The sequence below is a fragment of the Mytilus trossulus genome, chromosome 10 (genome assembly GCF_036588685.1).
Source record: "Mytilus trossulus isolate FHL-02 chromosome 10, PNRI_Mtr1.1.1.hap1, whole genome shotgun sequence".
Taxonomy (NCBI): domain Eukaryota; kingdom Metazoa; phylum Mollusca; class Bivalvia; order Mytilida; family Mytilidae; genus Mytilus; species Mytilus trossulus.
This window is the reverse complement of record NC_086382.1, coordinates 66,253,232-66,263,030: the sequence shown is the minus strand read 5'-3', so window position 1 is coordinate 66,263,030 and position 9,799 is coordinate 66,253,232. Positions and strand designations below refer to the sequence as shown.

The 9,799-nt window shown below is 33.4% G+C and overlaps 2 protein-coding genes across 2 annotated transcripts; one reads left to right on the top strand and one right to left on the bottom strand.

Moving 5' to 3' along the window:
- The first annotated feature begins 816 nt into the window (after positions 1–816).
- LOC134688088 (uncharacterized) lies at positions 817–3,135 on the top strand. The gene is made up of 2 exons (XM_063548555.1): positions 817–1,043; positions 1,748–3,135. Exons 1-2 carry the CDS (start codon positions 851–853, stop codon positions 3,133–3,135), a joined length of 1,581 nt encoding a protein of 526 aa, XP_063404625.1. The 5' UTR covers positions 817–850.
- Positions 3,136–4,632: 1,497 nt separating this feature from the next.
- On the bottom strand, positions 4,633–6,675 carry LOC134688087 (uncharacterized). The gene is made up of 3 exons (XM_063548554.1): positions 6,361–6,675; positions 5,160–5,391; positions 4,633–4,936 (listed from the first exon to the last, which is right to left on the bottom strand). The coding sequence occupies exons 1-3, from the start codon at positions 6,542–6,544 to the stop codon at positions 4,633–4,635; spliced, it is 720 nt and encodes a 239-aa protein (XP_063404624.1). The 5' UTR covers positions 6,545–6,675.
- Positions 6,676–9,799: the final 3,124 nt, after the last annotated feature.

Genomic DNA, 9,799 nt, shown 5'->3' with positions numbered 1-9,799 from the left:
CATCTCTAAGGCCCTTGCTGCTCTGAGATCCCTTGCAAATTAGCCTGAGATACTGGACCCCAGTATCCGTGTATTACCGCGAGGAGGAATTGCAAGAGTCTTGATGGTGTAGAGGCTTTGTACCAGCAGGAGAGGCTGACGCACTCGGCTCTCTTTTCATCCACAAAGTGGACTAGCTGATGGTGGATGTTAAGTCTATGACCACACCACACTAGACGCATATCACCACCCTGTGTGCAAACACACCAATACACATAACAAATATTACATATTAACAAATAGTGCAGGTGATTAAAAACTTGCAGGAAAGTTGTAGTTGCAGAAACATATTTATTTTAACACAATTACTAATGTTGTATAACGAAGAATAGCTTTTGTTATTCAGTTTGTCCATATTGAATTGAATTCCAATATGATGCTATATTTATGCGAGTCATGTTTACTGTTGAAAAATGATCCTTTACTTTCATTTTCGCTGTAGACCGATTTATTAGTAGTGTACATGCGGTGCATTTTCACTGTATGAGATTTATTCATTTTTATGCATTAAATTCCTAATTCAGCCGACTTGCTCAAACATTAATTAAGGAATTTATAGTACTGACCCTGAGAAGGGAAGTTTGATTGAACACTCCAATAAATTCAATAGAATTGATATTTATTTCAAATGTATCTGTTATCCGAACATACGGGCATTTTCAAAACGAGTAATCTCCCTTTCCTAGTTACGCCGATTTCCGATGTCAAGGAGGTGAAGCTTTGATGTATAGATAATAGGGCAGATGCTCATTTTTAATAAAGAATTTGTCTTGAATGCACCTGTGTCTTATATTGTTATTTTAATTGAAACATGCCCAAGTCATGTTGTGCAGTTGGCTGTAAAAATCACAACTTGATGCTGAAAAGATTATCATTCTTTAGATTTCCTAGAAATGCCGACAGACAAATTAAGTGGTTAGCTGCACTTAAAAGAGACAAACCAGACGGTACACCGTGGGTTCCAACAAAACACTCAGTAATATGTAGCGAGCATTTCATCACAGGTAATACATTTGTATTTCACTTCATGTTTAAAATGATTATAAATTAATTAATTACCCTGTTTAAAACATACAGATACACCATCTTAACTGTTTTATTTCAACTCACAAACACACACCTTCAAATATTTTTTTTTCAGCACTTACCGTCTTGTTATTTTTTAATTCCTAAAGACAAGTTTTTAAAATCCTGTTTTTGAATATTTTTCATTTAATTTAACTTATTTTAAGTCCGTTTGCAATACCTTTATAATTGATGTAAAATAAAACATTTTGAAGTCAAATGGATATTAGAAATTATTTTAATGAATCCCAAGCCATGTGCTATTGTATATCTTGTTTGATTAGCCACGATCGTATTCCTGTTGAAATTAATTGCGATATTAAAATTATAAACATCAAAGATAACAGGTAGATGTGGTCATCTGGCAAAGATACAATTTAGAATCAAGCTGTTTTTATAAGGTGCTAACAAGTTGATCAGTCTGATAACATACGAACTGTTTATCTTGAATTGAAACTAATTAACAGAAAGGTGATTCTGACCACATTAACATAAATAAGTATTTATTGGTCATTAAAATACGCTGTTTAAAATCAAAACAAATTCAAATAAATACACCTCTCGATTTGAACTATTTGTATAGTACATGTATTTAAAATATATCTAGACTATCTAACTGAATTGAGTAAATATAATATTTCAGGTAAACCAAATGAAGATCACGACCACCCTGACTATGTGCCTTCTGTGTTCTCCTTTGCTGTAACCAATACAAAGACAGTTCAACAGAAAAAAATAGAGCGTTATGAAAACGTAGCTAAAAGGAAAATCCACTTCACATCACCAGATTTAGCAGTGAAAAGGGTGGAATTTGACCAAAATCTTCCAACCCCTGAAACATGTATTATGTATGAAGCAACACCATGTTCACCTTTAAGACAAAAGAAGGAAAATATAGCAACTTCGCCGTTATCACCTATGCCGTATCTTAATCATGCTTTCATGGAATTACCTGCTAGGGGCACGTCTGCCATAAACAGACCCGTTACCTCATCTGAACGGGAAATGATTTATAGTGAAATGGACAACTTACGATCAGAACGAGACCGTCTGATACAGGAAAATGATAAACTCTCTTCTCAGATAACAACGCTTAGACTTTCTTCCTCTATCATTGAAAACAATGACGTCAAATCCAATTTTTATACTGGTTTGAAGTGGGATGTTTTCCTGTCCGTATTTACATTTTTGCAGACATTTATGACAAGAACGCCTCTAGCAAGTAAATTGGCATTGCGTGATCAATTCTTTGTGACATTAGTTAAATTAAAGTTAGATATGCCTTTTGAGTATATTGCAGACCAATGTGGAATTCCTTCTTCTACTCTTCATGACATGTTCTGGAGGTGGATTGACCTAATGAGTACAAAGCTTGACTTTCTGATACACTGGCCTGATCGTGAAACAATGAAACGTACATTACCAAGTGTTTTCAAGGTCAAATACCCTCGACTAACATGTATAATAGACTGTTTTGAAATATTTATAGATAGACCAAAAAAATTAAACGCCAGAGCAAAATGCTACTCTAACTATAAAAAGCACAGTACTGTTAAAGTTTTAATTGGCTGTAGCCCTTTAGGTTCAATAACATTTTTATCTGAAGTATGGGGCGGTAGAGTGTCAGACACCGAAATTGTGAGGTCATCTGGGTTTATAAGTTCAATATATCATCACCCAGGTGATCAAATTCTTGCAGATAGAAGCTTTACTCTTCAAGACGACTTTGCCAGTGTATGCTCTGCAGAACTTATAATTCCGGCTTTTACAAAGGGAAAATCACAGTTATCTGCAGAGGAAGTTGAAACATCGCGTAAAATGAGCAGCATCAGAATTCATATTGAGAGACTGATCGGTTTGATGAAAAACCGGTACAAAATTCTACAAGGGACTATACCAATCAATATGCTTAAATCAACCACCGATGAGGCATCCACCAAGAAGCAAGCTCGAATAGACAAATTCGTCCGCATTTGCGGATCATTAACCAACATGGGGGAAGGAATTGTCTACAATGAAGAAAGTGATTAACAATACCTCTAATTTAGAACATCCTTTTTAGAGTGGCTGAATGATAAATGTTTATTATTTTCAAATATTGACTGTATATACATAGTAAATAAAAAATATATGTAGTTCTAGGTTACATATATGCTTCACTTATGATCAATATCTGACTGTTGTTGAGTTCAACATTTACAACTCATTTCCTACAGCATGTAGAGCAAGACTTAAGTTAACTTGCTTGCTTTGTTTTCATATTTTACAATCATTAGGATAACACCCAATTAAATTCAAATATTATTTATACAGTTTAACTATGCCTTTGTGTCAACAATTATACAAACAAAGCAAACAAGCCAACAAAGTTTTCCTTTACATGCATTAGGAAATTTGCTGTAATGGTCTCCAAAAACAGAATTGTAACAATAAATAACTACAAATGTTGAACACTGTTATATACGTCTCTGATGGTGACAGGTCCACATGCAAAAGTATTTATTAAGAGCTAGTAACGGGAATGTTTTACAGTCTTTACATAACCATTGTCCTTTTGGTATTCTTTTCATTTTTAAACATTTAAGATGATACCACTGAGTTTTACATTGTGGGTTGTCACAACCAATCATATTCTCCTTTCCATCATCCTTTGATCGGCAGTAGCAATACAATTTATCATTTCTCAAAGGTACTTGTTTAATCTTGTTTTCCAATTGTCTCGTCAATAATTCTGTCATCACATGACGAATGTGAAAATCTTTCAGTTTTGTTATCATATCTTTAATGAAGATGTCATTGAGTAAAATATAAAATATCGCTGTTACCTTTGATGTATAAATTACCAAGTCACATAAATTTACATCATGCACGTACATATGAAGCTGGATTTGATAGTAATATTTGTGTGTAGTCTTCACCTCTCTGCCATTAGCCACAATGCAGGATGAAGGGTCTTTTACATACTCCTGTAATGTCGATTCCTTGTGACTGAACGGACATTTGACCTCTATAACTCTATTTCCGTGACAGGAACAGCTGGTTGCAGAGTCAGCACTAGCACCAATAAAAGGGGTTTCTTTAGAAATTAGGAAGCCTGCAGAACTCATATTAAAATGTTGATGTTGTGTCTTCATGGTTGCACTGTACTGATGCAGCGCAACTTTTTCATTTTCTTTACCCCAATGGATTGCAGGTACATGACCAAGTGATTTTGAACTAGGGTTACACAAAGTTTTAAGTAGTGATGGCGCTGGATTGTTGAAATCTGTATGTAAAACACTGTACACTACTGAAGATGTTATTCGACCAATGCGTTGTTCATGCCATGTTAAAGATGAGCTCTGTTTTTGAGTAACATCGTAGATATACATGATTGTCTCTTTATTCATGCTGTAACTATCATTAATTACGGAGCATTTCCTGCTTAAATTTTTTTTTGTGAAGTCTGCATACTCTGTCTTGTACAGAGATCTAAGACATTGTGGTACAATCGGATCTGAGGAAACAGTTTTTTGCCAGTGAAATTTGTCAGAGAAGGTCAAATGTACTTAAAACCACAGGTTTGCTGTTACAAGCATGCAAAGTTTGAAGAAGAGTCTGTTGTTCTTGTTGGGTTGATGACAAATGTCGAACTTTTACCTTCTTTGCTTTGTTTATACAGCTGGTTTTATAGAATTGAATGTATTTTACGGGCGCAGGCTGTACCTTTTTAACGAAATCAGCATTCCACTTGCATGGTAGCCCAGTGCAAAGTTTAGTGGTATATCCCAGTCTCACAGCGGCTTCTACTTTGAAGAGAAGGGCTGCAATATGGGAACATGATTCTGCAAGCCTAAAAAAAATAGGATTTTTGTTTTGCTATCTTGAGATATATGTGTACAGACTATTATGACAAGTTTCATACATAAAAAAATATTGTGACCTTTTTTCCATTACTTTTTTCCTGTCTTTACATTAACCGTCGTAAGCAAATAAAAAAAAAAGAGAACAACCTTCAAAGTAACCTGAATGCATATAATAAATATAAATGATTTCAATACGATTTTAAAACCTACCCTGCCATGCAATTGCAGTGAGCCACGGCTACTGAACCATCTCCAGAGAGGGCAACCCATGGGTGATGAGGTTCCTCGTTCAGTCTTTGTGAAGGCCTAACATCTGCTTTCAGTATAGTGTATGCACTGGTGGCAGGCTTATAGCTGTAAACTGTCTGAACCCATCCTGACTGAAAATAGTTGTGGGCATCCAAACTCTTATAGGATTTCATACTTGCTCGGGTAAAAATGCCTGAAAATCATATATTGACTAACATAAGAATAAGTCCTTGCGGCTGGGTGTATTTACTGTCCTATATTCAATTTAAATTTAATAGGTTCCAATATTAACCTTTTTAAAAAGTTCACTCTAAATATGGTACACATATATGTCAAGATACCGATATAAGCAAAAACAATTTAAATTACTAGAAAAAAAAAATAACAGATTTTTGTAAAAAGGCGAAGGCTAAAAGAATTTATTCTGTTCCATAGTACCTTAAGCATACAAGGAGCTTTGTACATTTTTTTGTACATTATTTAATTTTCAGTATAACTGACAAATATTTTAAAACACATGTTTAAAACATTTAATACGTAACCTAGTATTATTCCTAATAAATTAAAGTAATATTCTGTAACATTCTTAAAAGTTATTCACTTTTTATTTTAATCTATATCTTCAGCTTCATGTCATTTTAAAAACTTGACAGAAATCATAATTATAACTTCGTGTATTAATTAAAGTTTACATGGACACTAAACGAATATAATAAATCTATCCTTTCACACCTGACCTGGGAGGAAATCATCCACTGTGCAAAGTTTATTGCCAAAGATGTGTCATCTCATCTTCATTTATAACAACTTCTATCATGGTCCGCGTCCTTTACATTTAATTTTTGTTTTTTAAATCAAACTTAAAAGAACAGAATTATAACCAAATTAACTTTGCTACACAATAAATCTATATTACATATGTATCAATCTGTGTTTAGTTCTAAATAATATCGCCGTGAATATATATTTTTTTATATTTTGTTAGTTATTTCAAGGATGTGTTTATTATTTTTCTGCTTACTTTTAATACACAGAGACATATATATGTTTCATACTAATATTTCACTGCATAAATCGGCACACCCTTATTCTTCAAAACCGGAAAAAATAATTAAAGTTATCTATAGGTGTGCTCAGCTTAATAATTTTTAATTCTAAATACCTGGCGAGTCAATTAAATATGAATACACATCTCCAAACTGGAGATCTGGCCAACAAGATGGGTTATTTTTCCAAACACCTGCAGGGAACTTGTATGGACATTCATCACTGTTAATTAACACTAATTTGGTACTATAACGACCTTGTGCCACACTGTCTAGCTTATCAAAATAATTGTATGCCATCTAATTATTGTTTACACCTTAATTAATAAATGTAAAGTGTTATCTCAATTAACTTACCCTCGGGTATTACCACTGACCATTAGCGGTGATTGGAGTATCTAGGGAAAAGCGTCACCTACAGTGATGCCCGGATGCTGTAACTACCGGCTGCTACGTCACGCCGGATAACAGAAATTGTAGTCATAATATAACAACATTTGGATATTTTTTAGTTGAAAGTGTTTTTAAATTAATGTAAACATATTAAGGTCAAGGATCATTCAGTAAATGACCAGTCCATAAATTTGAAAAATAAAATAAAAACTCAGCTTGATAGATATTGAAAATGAACATCAGAAAATGTAAAATAAAGTATATATGTCACCGACTTCATTTAAAATGTTCCGATAGGGTACTATATTACATTGAATATATATAGGGAAAATCACTATCCAATGCTACGACACTTCATCAATAAATACGTTCATCTATCATGTATATCGGTATAGAATGGGATAAAAAGGGATAACAAAAACACTTTTCAAATATTTTTTTATAAATCACTTATTGACCAATTTCAATGAGGTTTAATATACTAAATATAACCGTGAAGTAAGATTTTTTTTTATTTTGGGTCCGGCTTTAAATTGGTTCACATGGTTCAAAATAAAACTTGAGGTTCTTTTGTAGGCTTATTGTGTTTAATTTATGGCCAATTTTACAAGTTTGTGGGATCCAAACTGTCTAGAAATAAATTCTTTTGGATTTCAACAACAATTGAATATTTGGGTTTCTTTGGCATGCCGAATCTCACCTCATGTTTTTTTTTAAATTTTTGTCCAAGTTATCGAAATGGTCCAAATTGGAGTTTAAACGGTCTAAAATTCAACATTTTATTTTATTTCATCAAAAAAAGAGTCTTGCTTGAATGTTGTGTACATACTTACCCCAAACTATTCAGGGTTCGACCTCTGCCGTAGAATCAAGGGTGCTCTACCACACGTACATTATGAACCAATGCAACTTTATCAGTACATAGATATAGGAAGATTTTTGACAGAAAAAGTTTGCCCAACACAACTTGACTTATATTTCACGCTTTAAAAACTTTGGATAGTTGTCACATGTCGTTTCATTTTATACAGTAGAGAAATTCAAGCAACGGCCGAGCTAAAAACTATCTTTCCTTCAGAATATGGACATTGATGTCCATCTGATGAGTTAAGCCTTTTTCAACTGATTTTTATAGTTTGTTCTTATGTTGTACTGTTAAACCACTGTCCCAGGTTAGGGGGGTCCCGCTAACATGTATAACCCCGCCACATTATTTATGTATGTGCCTGTACCAAGTCAGGAGCCTGTACTTCAGTGGTTGTCGTTTGTTTATGTGTTACATAAAAATTATTTGTTTTTCGTTCATTTTTTTTTACATTAATATGGCCGTTAATTTTTCTCGTTTGAATTGTTTTACATTGTCTTATCGGGGTCTTTTATAGCTGACTATGCGGTATGGGCTTTGCTCATTGTTGTAACCCGTACGGTGACCTATAGTTGTTATTTTCTGTGTCATTTTGGTCTTTTGTGGATAGTTGTCTCATTGGCAATCATACCACATCTTGTTTTTATACTGAAGCATTTTGGGGCTCAACAGTAAGGGAGGCAAGTGAAGATGAATAACAGAAAAAAGAACTCAAGTTAAAAAGGAGGGTCTTCATACTAATGCACTTATAGTCCTTTCAAGACAAAATGGGAAGCTAGTCTTCACAGGCATTAGAAGATCCCCACTAATGAGTTACAACAATGTGTGAATTAAAATTTTAAGACTTCTCAATGAGCATAAAAACTGATAGCGAAGAGAAGCCCTGCTAAATATTTCCAGGCCCCCTGGATACTATTTTGGCCCGACTTACCATATGATGAAAGTAACAGGAACTTTAAATCTAATCTGCTCGGTTTGTAGTAAAATCATTAAAAATGCTTCGGTGGCCGCAGCCTGACACATGTACGACCACAGAGGACGAACAATATACGAACCAAAACAAAATTGCGGTCGTATAAAAACAGCACTTTGATGCCCATGTCAACAAACACCTGGACAATAAGCCTTATTAGTTTGAAAAATGCGAGAAATAATTTTTTATCAAACATAATTTAAATTAATATGTACCAAGAAAACAACAAAAAGCAACAGTGTTATTTGTGTAATCAGGAATTTGAAACTTCAAAAGGCCTAGCGAATGACAAAGCAGGAAAACATGGCAATACAATTCACACATGTCAATACTATGGGAAAACGTTCAAATGGCCAACCAGTTGTTATAGACATATACAAGTCATAAACTAAATATTAAAGCAATCAAATAAGTTTTTCATTTGTTGCTAGCCTAATTATAACATTAATCTACCATAAAAATTCATCGCATTTTCGAAAATTCTACATCAGAAATGAATGCCAAAACAGTGATAATTCATCGCATCTATAGTAAAAATGGATCGCTTTGAATAATTGATATTCTATTTTGTGTAGCTTTTATAACACATATTTGAACTTTATTACTCTTATCAAAAAGACATATCACAATGAAAATAAGTTAAAACTTTGTTTCAAACCAATTATTTTGGTATTTTCAAAACGTAAACAAATACAGTTTTCCCATGATCCTTTATTCTACAATGAACATACTCGCATAAAACAGTGAAAATGAACTTACTAGATTCGCACTTTATATACACTGTTACTATTGTGATCTTAAATATACATATATTTATTATCAACTGTTCAAATTGATGGCCTTTGTTTCAACTGATGTCTCAAATATTTAATCAAAACATGTAACCCATCATTATCTTTACTCTATAAATGCAAATTATGGGGTACATACATTGTATTTATTATTGTATCTAGTAGAAAAAAGGAAGAAGAAAAATATATTTGATAAGAAATCCGCTCCAATTCGTGATGTGTGAGTTTTCCAAAATGTAAAAAAAACTCATCAAAGATACCTGGATCAAAATTTTATATTTACGTCAGACGCGAGTTTCGTCTAAGAAAAGACTCACCAGTGACGCTCGACATCATCGTTTGTTTCGTGTTTCGTTATGGTTTTGTCAATTGCATTCATAACTTTTTCTTCATTTATTCAGGTCGCTCAACAAGGTAGCTTAGTGTATATCTTCGTATGTTCAAAACACAATTATCTTCGTAACTATTGTATGGTTGTAATTTTTTATACAATACATTGTGTAGTTCTTAATAACATCTTGAAATTACCGATA